Below are 19,886 nucleotides of genomic sequence, written 5' to 3' on the forward strand. Positions count from 1 at the left end.
AACAGCCCTCTGTCTGGTGTTTCTCCACTGCACCCTCATATTGACCTTGTCTCTTACCCTGTCTGTCCTTCCACCAAGGGCCCCCCTGGAGAGGTGATCCAGCCGCTGCCCATCCAGATGCCCAAGAAGACTCGGCGCTCAGTGGACGGAAGCCGCCTGATGCAGGAAGATGAGGCCGTGCCCACTGGGGGGGCCCCGGGCAGTCCTGGGGGGCTGGAGGAAATCTTTGGCTCACTTGACTCCCTGCGGGATGAGATCGAGCAGATGAGGCGGCCGACGGGGACCCAGGACAGCCCCGCCCGCACCTGCCAGGACCTGAAGCTGTGCCACCCTGAGCTGCCCGATGGTCAGTGCCAGCCTCAGGGGACACAACAGCGGCGGTCATCAGAGTGCTAGCAACAGTGCGGGCCCTGGGCCATCAGAGCGGAGGCTGCGGGAGTCTTGGGGAAGATGCTGGTGTGGGGTTGGGGGTTGAAGGGCTTGGAACAGTGGCTATTTACCACCAAGTTCTGAAGCAGATCAATCTTTTAGCAACTGATGCTATCATACCAATGCATACCAGCTTCAAACCAGCCCAGTCTCTACAGGCACAGATATATGTACACGTGCGTACAGGCATAGTTACATTTACACAAACAAATGCGTACCTATAGCTACATGTGGTCCCAGTGTGAGTATGTCCACACTCATCCCTCCTCCACTCAGAAGGGCCTGGGCCTGGGGTTGCTGATGGGTGGATGGGCACCAGGGAGGTAGGATGGGATGTACTGTGGGGCTGAAGGTGGGAGAAGAGAAGGACTGGGCGATTGAGAACATTGTGGGGAGGGCTTGAGGGAGTTGGAGGTGGGAGGGCAGTGGGAGTGTGGGGGCTTGGGGACAAGGAATATCTTGGAGACCAGAACCTTGGGGTGGCCCTGACCCTCCCCTCTCTTTGACTCAACAGGAGAGTACTGGGTTGACCCCAACCAGGGCTGTGCTCGAGACGCCTTCCGGGTCTTCTGCAATTTTACAGCAGGAGGGGAAACCTGCGTGGTGCCCAGGGATGATGTCACACGGGTGAGAGCTGTGTACCCCCTTCAGGGCCTAGCGGTTTCTGGGTTTCTGGACTCAGGCATGTTCCCTAGCTTTTGCCCCTTACAGTGCCTGTAGACCCTTCTCCATTCCTTGATTTCTTCTTCCTTTTCTTCTTACCTGTGTCCAATTGTTTCAGTTTGCTAAAGCTGCTGAAAGGCAATACACCAGAAATGGACTGGCTTTTAACAATGGGGATTTATTAGCATACAAGTTACAGTTCTTAGGCCATGAAAATGTCCAACTCAAGGCATCAACAGAACTACGGACTCTGGAGACAGGCTGCCAGCATCCGGGATACCTCTGTCACATGGGAAGGCACATGGCCAGTGTCTGCTGGTCCTTCTCTCCTGCGTTTCATTGCTTTCAGCTTCTGGTTCCAGAGGCTTCCTTTCAGGTTGTGTGGGTTCTCTCTTAGCATCTCCAGGGCATTTCTTTATGAGCTTCTCTTAATTTCATCTCTCTACTTCTATATGTGTTTTATTCTCTCATAAAGGGCTCCAATCTTAATCCACACCTTGAACGAGATGGGTCACATCTCAGTTGAAATAACCTAACCAAAAGATGCCACCCACAATAGTCTGCACCCACAGGAATGGATTAAAAGAACATGGCCTTTTCTGGGGTACATAACAGCTTCAGACCAGCACACCAATGCTCACATTGTCTCTTTCCCTTGAGAAAAGTTTGCCTTTTGTTTACCCCCAGGCCCCTGGTTCCTACTCTGGCCCCTCATTTCTCCCCAATTTCTCCCACCCATCCTGTGCTCATGAGCCCCCCTCAGCTGCCCTGGTTCCGTAGGTGCTCTTCAGACCCCCTCCCTGTCTCCCCCTGACCCCACCCCCTCTCTCCTTCCAGTTCTCCTATGTGGACTCTGAGGGGTCCCCCGTGGGTGTGGTCCAGCTCACCTTCCTGCGGCTGCTCAGCGTCTCGGCCCACCAGGACATCTCCTACCCGTGCTCTGGGGCCACCCATGATGGCCCCCTGAGGCTGCGGGGGGCCAATGAGGATGAGCTGAGCCCAGAGACCAGCCCCTACGTCAAGGAGTTCAGGGATGGCTGTCAGGTGGGGACCGGGAAGTGCTGGGTGGGGGCGAGTTCCAGACTCTGAGGCTGGAGGAGAGAGGTGGGGAGACCCTAGGGTGGGGGCACTCAGGGAGAGCAGGGGAGGAGCAGCCTCCTGGTGTGGGATATGCCCAAGGGAGCTCAGACAGGGCTGAGGAGGTGGAAGGATGGATGCCAGACAATGTGAGGTCTGGGTGGGATTCAAGTGTGTGCACACACCATGGCCACAGAGGGCGAGTCGAGCAGGTTCATACACACATTTACACACAAGCAGAGGCACATGGGGGTGCAAACACTCTCCCGCGTGGAGTCATAGGTGGACACACAGACACTCCAAATCTCCTGGATGGACTTGTGGTACACACAAGTGGAATCACGGAGGCTGTCACACAGGTACACCCACAAATGTGTACATGTATTCCCCTGGAGCCACACAGACTCACACAACCACCCACACAGATCATCTCAGAGCAGACCTAGGTCACACTCACTGGCTCATGTGCATGTGGTCACACACATGCACACACACACAACCTTCCTAACTTCCCCAATCCTGACTCTCTAGAAGAAATTTTAGGAAGAAAATTGAGCAAGTCTGAACATGTGGTACAGGTTGGAGGAATACTATCTCAGGGTGCTCAGAGAAGTAAGCCTGGACCTGAGGTTGGGGGTCCCGGGGGTGTGCCACCACCACCACGCTCACTCCTTCCACTCCTCTGTCTTTCCCTCAAGACTCAGCAAGGCCGGACGGTGCTGGAAGTGCGAACACCTGTGTTGGAGCAGCTGCCAGTTCTTGAAGCCTCCTTCTCAGACCTGGGGGCCCCTTCCAGGCGGGGTGGGGTGCTGCTGGGGCCTGTCTGCTTCATGGGCTAGGAACTCATGGTCTGACCCTGCCCACTGGAACCAGGCCCACCTGGGATCCAACAGCATCAGCAAAGTGCCACTGCCTAAGGGGGCCCCTCACCACCTAGGGGGCCTTGGGCCAGGCCACCAAGAGCCCCCAGTCAGGGGCAGTCTGGGGAGGGGTGATGCAGGCACCAGACACCCCAGGGGAGGGTGGCATCTGGGGCTCTTGGCCCTCCCACCTGGAGCCTGTGACCTGTCAGAGAGCTGAGACCCTCTCCTCCCCATCACCACCAAACAAGTGGAAGAGAAGAGAAAAGACACTGTGTATTTTGTATTTAAAATTAATTATATTATTTAAAGAGCGGAAAACAAATCAACATAAAAGATAAAGAGAGAAATGCCAATAAAAATCAGCGGCTGTTGGAGACAGGGCTATTCAGGGGCGAGCCTCCGGCACCCCTATCCTTGGCTAAGGGTTTCCTCAGTGATTGTGTGCGTGGGGTGTGTGTGTGGGTTCCCTGCCTCCCTCCCCACTCCACCTGTAGCACCCACTGTGAGTGCTGGAATAGATGGTCTTCTTCGTCTCATGGCTCTGACTCTCTCTCCCCGGGGTGCTGCTCTCTCTTTACCCACCAGGTGTTTGGCTCCCTCCTCCTCTCTGTCTTTTAGTTGGTCTGGGTCTGGTAGGGACTGCTTGATACTGGACCTGTATTCAGCAGGTTGTTGAAATATGGAAATTCTTCCATAGTACCTGGTAAATTGCCATGGCCCTGAGCCCCCAAATATCCCATTGCCATCCTGACCACCTGGTCCCTCCCCTGGAAACCCCCTCACCTTCCCTAATCCTGCAATTAAAGGGTTAATATCTGGCAAATGAGTGGAGGGGACACCCAGGACCCTCATGAGCTCTGTGACCAGGGTCCATTCTGGTTAATGGTTAAATAATGTGATTGTCTCCTCCTGGGGTGTATGAGTGTGCTGCTTGTGTTGACTTATTTCAGCTCCCCACTGCCTGCTCAACACCCCTTCTTCCTAGCCGGGCTGTTCCCAGAAATGGATGCTTGAACCCTTAGTCCCTGGATGGCCCTGTCCAGCTGGGATGCCAGACCAGAGTTTAAGCTGGGTGACAAACCCAGAAGCACAAACCAAGGCCCCAGTAACTTTGGGTGGGGGTCAGGGTCCCCCTGGCGAGGGTTCTGGCTGTGCCTGCCAGCCTGATGCTCTCCAACTCCCCTCTGCGCCCACCTCTTTCATCTTTAGGGACAGCAGGGCAGAGGGAGACTTAGATGGCCTGGTCTAAGCTCTGCAGATGAGGGCCCTGAGGCCCATTGCCAAGTCCACATTATTACACCTTTAATTCTGGTCATCGCATCCCTCTCCTTCAGGCTTGCCAAGTCCTGGCGGGAGAAGCCCGAGCCGCGGCCAGGCCTTCCGTTCTTGCCTGTATTCGCGTCCAGCTCGTTCGAGGCTTCTGTTTGCGTCGTTCAAGACGCACGGTCCCCGCCTCGTCTCTTCCCTCCCCCGGCCGCCCCCACTTTCACCCTCCCGGAGCTGTCCTTGTCCCAGCTTATTCAGCAGCTCTGTGTCTACCTGATAGGCGTCCGGGTCGGCCCCATCGGTCCAGGTCTGGCCGCGGCACCCTGGCATCCCTCGCTGGCTCCCTGCCCCTCCTGGGGCTCCCTACCCTCACGCCGCATTTCTTGATCCCGCCCATTCTGGGCGGAAGATTAAAAAACGCACTCCCAGGGCCTCGTCCTAACGGGGACGCCCCTTCCTCGCTGGACGCCGGGCTGCAGAGACCGAGAGGGAGACGAGTGTACGCGCGTGTGTGCACGTGTGTGTGTGTGTGTGTGTCCGCGGGCGGGCCGAGAGTCCCGCCGGCAGCGTCCCTTCCCCGCCCCTCCTCCCCGTACTTCTTCCTGCCTGCGGATCCCCGACCGCCCAGCCTTGATCGTCCCCACTCCCCAAGGACAAGACCCCAATCGCTGAAACCCTGGAGTCAGCTCATTCTCAATCCCAGGAAACTCTTCTGTGGAAACCTAGAGGTCCAGCCGCACAAAGGCGGGTGGGGAAGAAAACGGATCGCAAGTGAAAACCCCACCTGCGCGCCGGCGCCTCTGGCTCGGCGCATCTCTTCGCCTCTGCTGCCCCCTGGAGCCGGCGCCGAGGCGTCGATCCGCTGCAAGGCAAGCGGACTCATTCTGGTCCTTTAGACGTCCCTAATCGCTGCCCCTCTTTCGTTATTCACTGAACTCTCACTCACACTACCCCCGACCCAGGAGGAGGCCGAATGGAGAAGGAATCCCCTCCGGGATCTCTTCTATCTTGGGGCGGAGGGGCGGGGACATCCCAGTCTCAAGTCCGAAGGGCTACCAAACCACACCCCTCTTCCCCCACGCGCTGCCACCCCACTCCCGCCGTCTCTCCCGCCTCCTGGCCTGAGCCCAGTAGAAGATGCCCCCCACCGTTTCCGTCCGCACCCACTCCTCCCCCAGCCACGCTGGGCCGGAGCTGAGGTTTCTCCAGCGCTCTCACTGCGGTTGGAGCCAAACCCATAGAGGTCGCCCCCAGCGCACAAAAGGGGAGTGTAAAAAAAGGTCACTTTTAGTTAGAGGCTCAGAGTTTAGAGCGCTTTTCTCCATGGAAACAATGCCATACAGCCACTCAAATAACATTTATACACAGCTGCTAGGTCCTCAGGCCAACCCACAAAAGCCTATTCAAGTAGTGTGCTAATCAACCCCATCTAGAGCTAGTTCATGAGTGATTTTGTGCCAAGTTGTGGCTGAGGATTCAGAGATCACAGCCCTCTCCTTGCAGAGGGAGTTTTCTCCCCTACTCCCCCAGCCTGGGGCAGGCTCTAAGGAAACATCGGAAAGAGTTTAAGAGCAGGGCTCTAGGGGAGGGGCATTCAGGGTGGGGCTGGGCGTGGGTAGAGCAGGTACCTGGCATCTGGGTATGTGGGTGCTGACAATGGCTCCAATGGAAGCTTCCAGATGGGGGTGGGAGATGATAAAGGAGAGGCAAAGTATTTGGGGACCTGCTTTGGGTCTGACTGGGTCATTACATGAAGTGTCATAGGAGGGGCTGGATTCTGAGAAGTCTTGACTACCTCTCATAGTAGTTTAACTTGAACCCAGTAAGTAGGAGGAGTCAGTGATGGCTTTTGAAAGGTAAGTGATACGATGGAGCTGTGCTCCAGCAGGGCCCCACCAAAGTTGGATTAGGATGTGTGTGTGTGTGTGTGGCGGGGGGTGGGGAGTGGGGATGGGCTGGAGGCAGTCGTGCACACTTGGAGGCTGAGGAGAGGATTTGGGATGGGGAGAGCAGTGGAATTGCAGACAGCTGGTTGTGGCATCTATGACTCATGGCTGAAAGACAACTTGTGAAATATGGACCAGGGAGCACCATCTGTTTTTGAGAGCCATGAATTGATTATCTCTGTTCTTACCCTCTCTTTGCTGTGATGTGTGCTGGGATTTGTAGTTTCTGAACGGATCAGGGTAGGTGGGAGTGAAGAGAAGAGAGGGGAGGGAGTGGGTCCAAGCAAGATTGCTGCCTGAGAAATAAGTTGCTGTGTAGTAGGGGGCAGTGACCTAGTTTTGTGGTTGTGCAGCCCCTGCTTCTGCCAGCTTGGTGTGGTTGGCAGAGAACATCAGGGTCGTATCCTACCTGCTTCCTGGACGGCTGTGCCATTCACAGAGTGTACGGGCAAAGGCCCTGGTTGTGGTTCTCAACTCAGACCTGTTGAAGTCAGCAGAAGTCACCCCTGGGAGCTTGTGCTTGGCCTCCTGTTGCCTTTGTCCTCACCTTCAGTGTAGCTTCTTGGAAACAGGGAAGCCTAAGAGGCACTGCCCGCAGACTCATCTCAGTGGGGGAGACCTTGAATGAAGACCAGGGACAAATATAGGTGTGCCTCCTTAGGGCCGCCCCAAACAGCCAGATGCTGGAAGGAGCACAGTGCTCAATGAGAGCCAGCCCACCACACCACCCCCCCTCTGTCGGCGGGAGCACGTCTATCCATTTTGTTTACTTGGCTCTGGCCTCTCTTTCTATTAGTAACACCCTTTCTCCAGGCTGAAGTTCTTTTAATTCTCAAGAAATAGATGGATGGTTTTCCAAAGTATAACAGACAATGATGCCGAGATAACGGGAGCTCTAGGGGGCTGAGCTTCATGTAGAGGCCATGTACCTGGTCTCACCGCTTCCCCTCCATAGATGCTGGGGCCAGAGTTTGTTGAGTAGTAGTAGGTTGGCTGTGGGTGATATATTCCTATGTTGTGTGCACGTCTCCCCAGGGTCTTGGCTTTTACTGGATCAGGTAGTGGACCCATACTCCTCACCCAATACATTAGACCTATATTACTAGTGCTAATAAGGCTTCTTATAACTGCAACTTTCCAGTTGCTGTTAATTCTGTTAATACCTGAAGGTTTTCCTTACTTTTCAGAATGAAAAATCTATGGGCTCAAACAAACCAAAAACAAAAACCAATGAACATGTTTCAGAGGTGTTAGGGTAAGGGAAAAGGTGGAAAGTATTACCTACCATGTTTAATTGGGGTTCTAGGAGTAGAAGGATCAGCTGGAAAAGTCCGCAGTGACAGGTGGTCTAGTTTGAGCAGGTTTGAGTAGAGGCTGGACTTAAGGGCTGGGGTGTTGGCAACATTAGCCAGCACAAGGCCTCTCTATGTACTTAACGAGGGCTTCTCCATTTAGCTTGCTGGTGGTGCTTTGCTTCTAACCGGCTTTCTCATTTAACACGAGCATCATTTGTAAAATGGAGATGGTATTTGCTCTGTAAGGGAATAATTCCTCCTTTAATGACAGACTTTGCCCTGGAAAGACAGGTGAGGCCAAGCTACCTTGGTTCTAGTTCCTTGTCTTGGTTATTGCTGACACACTGGCATCTGGAGCACGTGGCTCTCCTTTTACACTTCGGATCTTAGTGCTGTCCAAACCCCTATACTGCTTAAATTTATTTTTGTATCAAAGAGTAAGATCTGATTATGAACAGCTTAAGCCCCAAGGAGAATTTATTGTAAAAATATTGGGGTACTAAAGGAATTGAAGGAAGGGTTGGCTTAGTAGGGAAGAAGGCAGGCATCCCTGGGGACCCCAGGAGCAGGGGTTTGTGGACTCTGTTTCTGGAGTATGGCCATGGTCACTACTCGGCAGAATTGCCCTAAATCTCATGTCTCTGGGACCCATAGATCAGACTTCTGGAGAGACAATCTGGTTGGCCTGGCTTGGGAAAACTGTCTCTCCAGAACCAATTTTCTATGGCTGGGGATGGTGTAACAACAGAACAGATGTGTAAGAGGCCCTGGGAATGGAGGGGTGTTGGGGGCACTGTTTCAAGGTAAGGTGGGATCACAGAGACACCCCAAGAGGTGTCTACTGTATTTCTCTCCTTGACTTCCTTCTAGACGGATTCCTTTGTCTACATATGACCAGCCCCTCCATGACCATTTAAGTAGGAGCTTTTCCACTTCCCAGAAATACAAAAAGTAAATCCAAATTACATGTTCTTGGGCTGGTGAAATCACCATAGAAATTTTTTTGGTTCTTTGTACCTCCCTTTAATATTATCAGAATCCTGCCAACTCAGACACTCTCTTCTGCTTCTACTCTAATATTCAAAATGGATCTTCTTATTGGATTAGGTTTCCTAATTAAAAGTTGCCTTTGATCCTGTATTTCTAAGTCTCTGGAATTCTTAAATATTGTTCTTTGCCAAAAATGTCTTAACTAGAGTGTCAGGTATCCTCAGACAAATCTAATATTGTAACAAATCTGGAGAGGGATACTAGGGCTATTTGTCCTTTCCCATGAGAAGATCTGGCTTAATCTTTAGGGCAAAGCTCTTTTAACTCAGAAAGAACAAGGTAAATCAAAGGAGGGGTTGTTGAAGCTCCCCTTTCTGTATGTGCTGAGAGAAATGTGTCCTTAAAGTTTATAAGCTCTCTCTCGGTGTTTGTCTTTGTCTTGGTTCCCAGCACTTTCCAACAGCATGAGTCAAGGATTTGCCAAGATATTTTCAATGGCTGTAGCTTCTGTATTTGCTAGAGCTGGACTTTTATTTGTAATGTTTCCTTAAACTTTTTTTGTAATTTTATTAACTTACAAGTGGGCCTTTTATGATTTTGGGATGCTGATATCCTGAAATCGAATTAGCCGTGAACAGATACTTATTCTCCAACCTCCTTGGCTTCTCAAATGCTTTTTCATCTTTCAGTTCTCTAGAAGTTTCTCCTGCAGCTCGATCTTCCTCCATGAAAAACTACTCAGAGAGGAGCAAGATTATAAACTCTAGTCTGCTTGTCCAGTATAACCACTAGCACATACGGCTACACTAATTTAAATTTAGATAGTTTAAAATAAAATTAAATTAAAAAAATTAGCCAATTAGTTGCACTAGCCACTAGCATTTCAAGTGCTCAATAGCCAAAGTGGATAGTGGCTACTCTACTGGACAGTGCAGATACAGAACATTTCCATCGTTGCAGAAAGTTCTATTGGGTGGAGCCACTGTAAATATTCTCTGATGATCACACTCATTTTACAGACACAAGGGCTCTCTACCATCCTAGAACTTCCTTACAAAGTTGATGTTGAAGGGTTGCCTTCTGTTGATATGTTTTCTTTATATTCAACTCTATAAAAATCTAACTGGGTTGGTTTGGCAACAGAGCAAAGATTAGCATATTTTCACAGCTGCTGTTAAAGGCATAGCCAAACCACAGAAGCGCCGGTGCTGCCAAAGCCTGTCCATGTGGCTATGTTTCTTTGACTAGCATTCTTTTGTAAGCCTCACTTCTCTGACTTTTTTTCTTAAGAATGTTGGAGTATCCCAAATTATTGACGCTTCTCGTATTTCTTGTTTCAAGTCTAGATTCCACTCTCGGCCACTAGGTGGAGATAGCATCCTATTTAATATTTCTTGCCCTAAACAGCCTCACTCTAAATTCACCTCCTTTGCAGTGGGTAATCTGGCCTTTTCTTCAAAACTTTAAAGCATTTCTCATGAGAATTAAAAACACCCTGCAATTGCCCAATTAAAAGGGGGAACGGAAAGAAGCATCAACTTATTTACTTTTCGTGTTTCTATATGACAAGCCTCTACCCCCCAAAAGACAAGCAACCCTACTCATTGCTTAGAATTCTGAGTTGACTCACAGCTTTATGACTGTACTTGGAGGAGACCAGGTTAGGAGGAATTCTTGGCCAAGCAGAAAATCAGGAGAGACCTCCTTTTCCTTGTCAAGCCACAAATTAATCCATTGGTTCTTTTTATAAGGTAGCTATCAGTCAAAATGTGTTTTCAACTAAGTCCCTTTTGATTATGACTCAAGATAATAGTAAAGTAATCAAAAAGTATTAAAACATTGATTTCTCAGCCCTCTGCTGATGAGGTTTATTTGTTTGTCTGTTGTTAAAATCCTGTTAGTGAAACTCTCTTATCTTAGGCAATGCAGGAGATAAAAGGCTCACAAATGCTCAGTCTCCTTGAATATGAGATTCTTTGGGCAGGAGGTGGACTGTCTCCCTCTTTTTACCAAGATGATTGAAAGTGGATATATCAAATTACAATGTCTCCTCTTGTTGTGGGCGATTAAGGTAGCATGCATGAAGTCCACTTTTCAGCAATGCCGGAAACATGGCCGCCAGGGCTGATGCAACAACAGCTTGGGCTGCCCTCCGCCTTCTTTACGGAAGCGGTTCGCGCCAAAAGCGCTAACCCTACATCTGCCTTCCACCCCAGCAACAGCAACCGCCAATCCCCCTACATCTGCCTTCCACCCTAGCAACAGCAGCAGCCAATCCTAGATCACCACCCGTCCTTACTAGCCACCCCCATCCTACCCTAGAGTATATATGCTCAGCCTCCTCAATAAAATTTTGCAGCTTGATCAGAAACCTGTCTTGCTGTCATTCTTCGTGTCTCTTGTCCCATACCATTCTTCCTTCACAGGACTTGGAGCTTCCGTTGATCGTCCCGTGGGCCGGGACATCCTTTCTAATCTGGGGCACTGAGAGCTGGGCTTCCCCTATTCTCTACTATATCAAAGAGTAGAAAGCATGTCTAATTTCTCTTAGCTATTGAGCAAAAAATAAAACTTCACAGGATACTTTCATCTGCATGTTTGTAACTTTAACTTTTCAAGAACTGTTTAAATGCTAATAGGATTCATAAAACATTTGTACTAAGTTCAGAATGATAAATAACTATATAGATTAAGCTCTATATCTTCTTTGGGATTGCTATCTAGTAATATTTAAAATCATCAAACCTGATTGATAGTCATATTTCATCAGAATGATTTCCTGTAGTCACCTTTAAGAAGGTCAGTTAAGAAAGGGAAACTTATGTTTGGGTAAGACCCTGTTGTCTTTGAAACTTCGTATTCATTTATGGATATTATAGGAAATAAAAGTTTTCCTGATTACTATTATACATAGTTTGAAGTTACGTGGCACACCATATCATGAAAAATGGCTGAAGCAAATATGAGTTCTTTGTCTCAAACAACTAAAATAATTTACAAAAATCATGATAAACTGTATTCTAAAAGCAGATCTACATCTGGAAAAGCTAGTGTACAAATCTCTTTGATCCTTTTGCATGTGACTCACAAGGAGAGAGGGTCTAGGATGGTCTGATGAACAGTGTTATGGGATAAGTCTGCCTCTATAACTTGATGCAAATCATGATGTAAAAGGAAGTCTATAATGTGTTATGATGTATCTGTTATTTGAAATTCTGATCCTATATTGACTTTAACACTCAGAAAACATATTCTTAATATTGACATGCTTAATCAGTCCTGGATGAATTTCAGCAGCAAAAGCCAGGCTCAGTGTCTGTTCCATTTGGGATTACTGAGAGAAATGGTCCCATTCCTCCCTGGTTTGGGTACAACATGGATTTGGGCATCCATAGTGAAATAAAGCAAATTTTAGGTTCACTATCAGTTGCCCTTGTTATTCAACAAAGAGAACTGATCACCATCAAGCAGTTCACTTTTCCATGCCTGAGTGAAGCAACAATGACTTTTCTGAAGGCACTTCACAAGGACCAGTGGTCACTAAACACTGCACTCACAGACCCGGGCAGATGACCACCTCCTGACTCTCAAGGAGAAAGGCAGTCAATAATATTGGAGTTAGGTGATTCATATTCCTCAGGAAAGGGCACTCAATAAACTGGAGAAATTGTGAAAGAGGAAGTACAAATTAATTAAAATGCAGAAGCTAAGAAACTGGTGTCCAGGGCACAATTCAGCGTTAAAGTCCTGTGCCAGTTTGAATGTATTGTGTCCCCCAAATGCCATTATCTTTGATGTAATCTTGTGTGGGCAGATGTTATCAGTGTTGATTAGATTGTAGTTCTTGGAGTGTTTCTTTGGAATGCGCCCCACCCAGCTGTGGGTGATGACTCTGATTGGATAATTTCCATGGAGGTGTTGCTCCACCCATTTGGGGTGGGTCTAAGTTGATCAGTGGAGCCATATAAATGAGCTGACAAACAGAAGGAACTCAGTGCAGCTGTGAGTGACATTTTGAAGAGGAGCTACAGCCAAGAGGGACACTTTGAAGAAAGCATAGGAGCTGCAGATGAGAGACAGTTTGAAGACGGCTATTGAAAGCAAACTCTTGCTCCAGAGAAGCTAAGAGAGGACAAATATCCCAAGTGCAACTAAGAGTGACATTTTTGAGGAACTGCAGCCTAGAGAGGAACGTCCTGGGAGAAAGCCATTTTGAAACCAGAACTTTGGAGCAGACGCCAGCCACGTGCCTTCCCAGCTAACAGAGGTTTTTGGACACCATTGGCCATCCTCCAGTGAAGGTACCCGATTGCTCATGTGTTACCTTGGACACTTTATAGCCTTAAGACTATAACTGTGTAACCAAATAAACCCCCTTTTATAAAAGCCAATCCATCTCTGGTGTTTTGCATTCCAGCAGCATTAGCAAACTAAAACAAGTCCTTTCTAGGGCCTGGAGGTTGCTAGACAACAGAGATATTTGAAATACTTGCTCCAAGGGACTAGTGGTCCTTGAGATCAGTTCAGGAGCCCTGTGGAGAAAAAGAAAGACACTCCAAGCTCAGAGGCTATGTTTCCTTTTCCTCTAGAGCTCAAGAGAGAAAACAATTATAGAGAGAGGCTGAGTGTTGACCTGAAAAAAATGGAAGAGAGTTTCTGGGGTTTCCTTCAGCAATGGAGCAAAGTGATGCTCATTGCTTACGTCCACCCAAAGATGAAAATGAGACAAAGAGTTGGGGGCAATTCAACTTAGCTTGTAAAAAAGGTACAGCCTCTGAAAGTTTCTCCTTATCCATCAGGGCACTTCCTATAATATCCTGGACATGATATCCTCAGTAAATGCCAGTTTGGATATATTATGTCCCCCCAAAAGCCATATTCTTTAATGCAATCTTGTGGGGGCAGATGTATTAGTGTTGATTGGGTTGGAATCTTTCAACTGAGTATTTATGTGGAGATATGACTCAATCAGCTGTGGGCAAAAACGTTTGATTAATTTATTTCCATGAATGGGTGGGTCTTGATTTAATCACTGGAGTCCTGTAAAAAAGCTCACAAACAGAAGGATTTCAGAGCGTCTAAGAGGGACATTTTGGAGAGAAGCTAAGAGCTGACACCGCCACTGACACTTGATGATGCCTGAGATGTAGATAGAAGGACGTTTAGCTAAGAGATGAAGCCCAGAGTTGCCCTGGGATATGCTAAGACAGGACCCCCAGGTGCTTAGAGAGAAATGTCCTGGGAGAAAGAACCAAGAATGCACAGGTGCTGAGGGAGGAGCTGGAACACAACCCAGGATCAACAGACAACAGCCACATGCCTTCCCAGCTAACAGAGGTTTTCTGGACGCCATCGGCCATCCTTCAGTGAAGGTATCATCTGTTGATGCCTTCGTTGGACACTTTTATGGCCTTAAAACTGTAAATTTGTAACTTAAAAAACCCCTTTTATAAAAGCCAATACATTTCTGGTATTTTGCATAACAGCAGCATTAGCTGCCCCCATACTCAGGTTACAATGAGATGAATTACATCCTACCAAGGAAGAAGAGAGCAGAAATACCATCTATTGGCTGAGGTCCTTGTCCCGAAATGGAAATGGAAATGAAAATGTATTCAGCCACGGAGTAAAGAGCCACGCCAACTTAGAAAATTATACAAGCATTTGCAACCCATTGTCCGTGCCACTAGGAATTAAAGCAGGTCCCATATGTAGATGGAAGCCAACCCAAGGCTTAAAAGAGCACCCTGCACAATGAGGGAACGGGGAGTCTCTAGTATCTTACTGGGACAAGATCCCATTCTGGGTGTCTTTCTCCCTTCAGGGCTCTCTGCCTTTTCAGACTGTGATTTCAGCAGCCTCTTGTGCACTGTGCTTTTATTTTTCTGCCTCAGCTTTTCTATCAAAGAAGAGCAGGTGGGAGAGACAGCAAAAAGGCAAATATCAACCACGTCCCGCAAGGTTTCTTACCTTGCTGCCTTCTAAAATGGAGAATGATGCTCCCTATGAGGAGAGTGATCCCCAGGACCAAGCCCCCCACTCCAGCCAGCATCTTGCTGCAGGCACAATCAGACTGTGCCCCTGGGAAGAACAGACCCCAGCCAGTGCTGACCCACCTGCCGCACCCCCTGGGCCCCATATGAGACCCTGGAACCTGAGCTAGCACACTGTGGAGAGAAAAGGGAGAGGACAAGGCCAGTCTGGACCCTGTGGATGCGGAGAGCACCCCGAGGGGCTGGGCCTCAGGGTGCTGACCTCCACAGGGATGCAAACACTCATGCTGGTGGCTGCCCCTCACAGCAGCTCATTAAGTCCAAGCTCCCAGGCTGAAGGGAGAGGTCAGTTCCCATGTCTGAGGGCCTATTGGGAAGGTGATTGCCTTCTGAGATTTTCTGACACGGAGAGTTTCCTTAGGATCTCCCAGGTCAGGGATGAACATGTGCTGGGTTCACCAGGTGTCCACTGCTCTCGGCCCAGAACCAGTTGAGGAGCTGCTTAGGAGAAACACGGGGTGGTGTTACCCCAATGTATAGTGACCCAACACAGAATAAGGGGACCCAGAACCAGAGCATCTTCAGAATGTGGGGTCTCATGGGGCCACTCCATTCCACGGTGACAGGAGTGTTCAGGCTGGGGTGCGCCACCTGGCAGGTGTAGACGTCTCTCTGCTGAGGGGTCATTTCCAGCATCACCAGGATCTGGGAGGTCCAGTCTCCATTACGGATCAGGTGGGTGGACACAAGCCCAGCTGTTTCCTCCTGCCCATTCTGGAACATCCGGACTTGAATGCTGCCTGGATAGAAATCTGTCACGTGGCAGACAAGCAGGTTGTGGTGCTGCAGGGGCCCCTTCTTGGAGGGGGAGACGTGCACTTTTGGCTGGACTGGAAGTGGGGAGAAGAACCTTGTTAGGACATCTGTGACAGCTAAAGCAGTGCTTTTAGCTGTTTCTTTTACCGAATTGATTTCAAGGTGTTTGAAATGTATACATATCATCTAAGCTATTTGGAGGGGAAGGCTGGGGGACAGCTTAGGAAAATCAGAATTAGAAGTTTGAATGTTACAAGAATGACCTTGTCACACATAATGAAAAGCAGAGAAGAATAGGAGAGGGTCAAAGTGGGCACTCTGCAGCGCTTTCATCATAAACCTATATTCTAGTAACTAATCTTCTTTGGCAGGAAATGTTTAACCAGTTAATGAAGCTATCAGATTTTACATTTTTCCATTTTGTTCAAAAGGATGCATGATCCTGTCAAATATTATTTTGAAATCAGAATATATTCAGTCAGTAACATTCCTTTATCTATCAGTCTGGTATCCTTATTTTTTTAAAAAAAGAAATGAAGTTGCTTGATTCATTTTTCGTTTAACTTTATGTCTCCTGTGCTTCTACACCAAAAAAAAAAAAAAAAAAAAAAAAAAGTTTACAGCAAGATCCACAAATCCAATGTTCTTGCTCTTTGCCGTTCGACAAGCAGGGAGTCCGGTGCTTTCCCTGGCGTCTCCCGTGCACTGAGGCACCCCGCCTGGGACGCACTGGGGCACGGAGGCCGGACAGCGACCTCCCGCGCTTCTGCTGCGCGAGCCCAGCCCTTCCGTCTCTCCGACCCAGCCCCTCACCTCTGCGCTTCGGGGTGAAGCCCTTGTCCAACTCGTAGTTGTGTCTGCACACCGTGTCCACGGCTCTCCGTCTCAGTTCCAGGAACTCCCCCTGGATGTTCCAGTACTTCACAGTTATCCGCCAGCTCACTCACAGCCTCAAACACTCCCACGGCGCTGTCAAATCGGACCTCCTCTCTGTTGTAAACGTCTTTCTCCAAGAAGCGCTGCGCTCCACTGAACTCACAGCAGGCGCTCCTCCTCTGGTACACGTAGAGCTCTGGGGAGAGGGGGGCGGGCCAGGCTGAGCCTGGTGCACCCGCCACCCGCCGCCCGCACGGCCTCCGGCTGCTTTCCCGGCGGTGAGCGGCCACGTGCCAGGGCCGCCTATTTTTTCCAGAGAATGTGTAGTAATAACCCCGCTGACCCAGGGCACCGCACTCTGACCTAGACCCTGGCCAGGACAAAAACTTTGTTTTCATTACATTCTCTGTGTGTTCTCTATGGCTCTCTCTCTGCCTACCCTCGTCTTTGCTGCTCTCTTAATGAATCATTAGATAATCCATAAAATATAACTGATTATTCTGTGGATACAAAAGTATTTTGCTAACTTCCCCTAAGCCTGCCACTTCCTACCTCCCATGCTTACATGATAAAATATACATTTTTAATTTTTGTCATAACCAGTTATGTAACCTTGGATAAATCATAGAATTTCCCTGGCCCAAAGTTTCCTTAACCAGTAAGCATGTGTGTGTGTGTGTGTGTGTGGGGGTGGTGGGGTGGTGGTTGGGGTGGGTGCAGGACTAAACTAAATAATCTCTGAAGTCCTTTCCAGCTCTTAATAATAAACACCCTGCTTCAGAGAAACTAAACGTCTAAGAGGGGAAACCAGCCTGTGAAAAACAGTGGGTGAGGCCAGGAGGGGCTGGAGCACAGCAACTTAAGAGAAGAAACTTATGAGAGTTGGAGGCAGAGGGAGCAGTTAGGGCTTCAGATGGAGATGATCTTCATGTCACTGGAATCATAGGAGGGGCAGAATTCCCCCAGAAGGAGCAGTAGGGAAAGAACACGGTGGCAGAGGCCACCTGCAGGGCAGAAGGGGTAGCAAGTAAATGGAAAGGGTGGGGCTGAATCAGAGAGGCAGGGGAGCCCGAGTGTACATGGCTGCTGGCTGTGTGCTTAGGAGTTCGGGGGTTTTCTCCTCCAGGTAATAGATTATTATAAACAAATGAGTGACATAATCTGACCCGTGCATTAAGAAAGTCCTCCCGGAGGCAGCTTGGAGGAACAAATTGGATGTTTTTGCAAAAACTGGCAAGAATGTTAAGGGCATGAACTAGAATTAAGAATATGAGAAATATGAAGCAAAATCTAAGGAATGGAGGGAGAGGAGGAATTGCTTCTCTCCATCTTCTTGATACTAGTAATGTTCAAGATCATGGGCTCTCTGGAGAGAAGAACCCAGCTCCCATTCTATCTCAATGACTTATTATCCATGTGATCTCATTAGAGTGTCCTCAGTTGTCAAATGGGAATGATGATGTTTACCAGACATGGGTTAATTGAGATGAAGCAGGCAGGACACATAACGTCAGTTAACAATGTATTTAGTTAAAATACAGGCTTTTATTTATAAATAGGGAATGAGAACATGAAGTGATAATATTCTTCCCTACTACATTCTTGCCTATTTATCACCCATCTTACAGGTCCATTTACTTCAGGCTCCATAGGAGTCTACATCTGCCAGGTCTACTTCTTCCCTGCCCTCTCTCTCCTCAAACTCACACAATTTGATGTGTGCATTCCAAAGCTGCTGTCTCCCCAAACTGCCACTACAAAGTCTGCTAGAGGTAGCGACCTGCTTACATTCCCCTTAAATGTCGCTGGTTGTCTTCCTGGTGTTCTTGACACTGTTGACATTCTCATCTTGGGTTAGTTCACCCACATTAAGTCTTAAATACCAACCATGAGTAGTTGCTCATATGGCTATACCTCTTCTTTTCTGAATTCCATACCTGCTACATGCCCACTGGACATCTCCAACTGGATATCCCACAGGAACCTCAAACTCAATCTGACCAAAATGAAACTCTTCAGCTTCCTCCCTCATATCGCCTCCTCCTCCCAATTTCTTGGTGAATGGTATTGTTATTCACCCAATCCTCTGTCTAAAAACTTGCAGTCATCCTGAACTTATTTTCTTCCTTCCCACTTCTCATCAGATAGCAAGACCTATTATTTTACCTCTTCTATATCTCTCTGTTTACACCTTATCCCTCCATTCTACTGCCACAGGCTGAACTCAGGCTGCCATTGTTCCTAATCAGGGATAATGCAGTAGTGGCTTAACTTTCTCCCTGCCTCTTGTTTTGCTTTCTCCAACTCATCTTCTGCCTGAACTGGAAACCTTTCAAAAGTCTCACATGTTGCCTCCAGATGATGTCCAGTCTTCCTGAAGAGATGAGCAAGGATTTTTATAATCTTACCCCTACTTACCTACCCAGTTTCCTTCCTGTACTCTCTTCTAGTTAGCCATTCTGATGTCTTCATTTTTGTGATTTTTCTCTTGCTTTTCATGTTTGCATATTATGCTTTTATTATTATTATTATTATTTTTGGTTTAGAATGCCCTAAGAATGCCTTATTCTACCTTATCCTTCAAAACTAAGTCTGGGTGTCAGCTCTTCTGAGAAATCTCTCCAAATTGGTTTGCTCCTCTTTCCCCCAAGTTATTTGTCCTGTGTGTTGTAAATGTTCTCTGTGTATAACTTCAACATTGAGTTTATCATACTATATTTACAGACTGGCCTCATAATCTTCACCTTAGCCCTCAAAATTTTTCTTCTCCTGTGATCCCCAACTGAATAAATGACACTGCCCAATACGTTTAGTGAGTGGAAATGTGGGAGTTAACTTTAATACTTTCTCTTTTATCTGAAATAACCAGGTCCTGGAGGTTTTATACACCAAGCTGCCCCCTTCTATGTGACATATTATAAAGGCTCAAAACAAAATCAGGAGGTGGGGCAAGATGGTGGACTGGTGAGCTGTATGTTTTAGTTACTCCTCCAGGAAAGTAGGTAGAAAGCCAGGAACTGCATGGACTGGACACCACAGAGCAATCTGACTTTGGGCATACTTCATACAACACTCATGAACACATCGAACTGCTGAGATCAGTGAAATCTGTAAGTTTTTGTGGCCAGGGGACCCGCACCCCCACCCCCCACCCTGGGCCAGGCTCAGTCCCGTGGGAGGAGAAGGGAGAACTGCAGTGGCAGCCCTTATTGGAAACTCATTCTACTGATCCAAACTCCAACCATAGATAGACTGAGACCAGACACCAGAGAATCTGAGAGCAGCCAGCCTAGCAGAGAGGAGACAGGCATAGAAAAAAACAGCATGAAAAACTCCAAAATAAAAGCAGAGGATTTTGGAGTTCTGGTGAACATAGAAAGGGGAAGGACAGAGCTCAGGCCCTGAGGCTCATATGCAAATCCCGAAGAAAAGCTGATCTCTCTGCCCTGTGGACCTTTCCTTAATGGCCCTAATTGCTTTGTCTCTTAGCATTTCAATAGCCCATTAGATCTCTGAGGAGGGCCCTCCCCTTTTTTTAATCCTTTTTTCTTTTTCTAAAACAATTACTCTAAGAAGCCCAATACAGAAAGCTTCAAAGACTTGCAATTTGGGCAGGTCAAGACAAGAGCAGAACTAAGAGAGCTCTGAGACAAAAGGCAATAATCCAGTGGC

General features: G+C 48.2%; 2 protein-coding genes across 8 annotated transcripts in view; one reads left to right on the plus strand and one right to left on the minus strand.

Moving 5' to 3' along the window:
• The window catches only part of COL11A2 (collagen type XI alpha 2 chain), a 28,846-nt gene extending 25,440 nt beyond the window's left edge, over positions 1-3,406 (plus strand). For all 7 annotated transcript variants that reach the window (XM_037843481.1, XM_037843484.1, XM_037843485.1 and 4 more), the window contains 4 exons: positions 79-346; positions 944-1,056; positions 1,930-2,136; positions 2,868-3,406. In XM_037843481.1, the coding sequence (XP_037699409.1) occupies positions 79-346; positions 944-1,056; positions 1,930-2,136; positions 2,868-3,008 (729 nt within the window). In that variant the 3' untranslated portion in view covers positions 3,009-3,406. The remainder of the gene's footprint in view (positions 1-78; positions 347-943; positions 1,057-1,929; positions 2,137-2,867) is intronic.
• A 1,161-nt stretch (positions 3,407-4,567) lies between these two features.
• On the minus strand, positions 4,568-18,246 carry LOC119540712. Its single transcript, XM_037844690.1, is given in 7 exon segments — positions 4,568-4,696; positions 5,083-5,160; positions 14,646-14,696; positions 15,174-15,412; positions 15,996-16,273; positions 16,275-16,517; positions 18,152-18,246. Coding segments are annotated over 7 exon segments (1,113 nt in total).
• Positions 18,247-19,886: the final 1,640 nt, after the last annotated feature.

This window comes from Choloepus didactylus, chromosome 7 (assembly GCF_015220235.1).
Source record: "Choloepus didactylus isolate mChoDid1 chromosome 7, mChoDid1.pri, whole genome shotgun sequence".
NCBI lineage: Eukaryota > Metazoa > Chordata > Mammalia > Pilosa > Megalonychidae > Choloepus > Choloepus didactylus.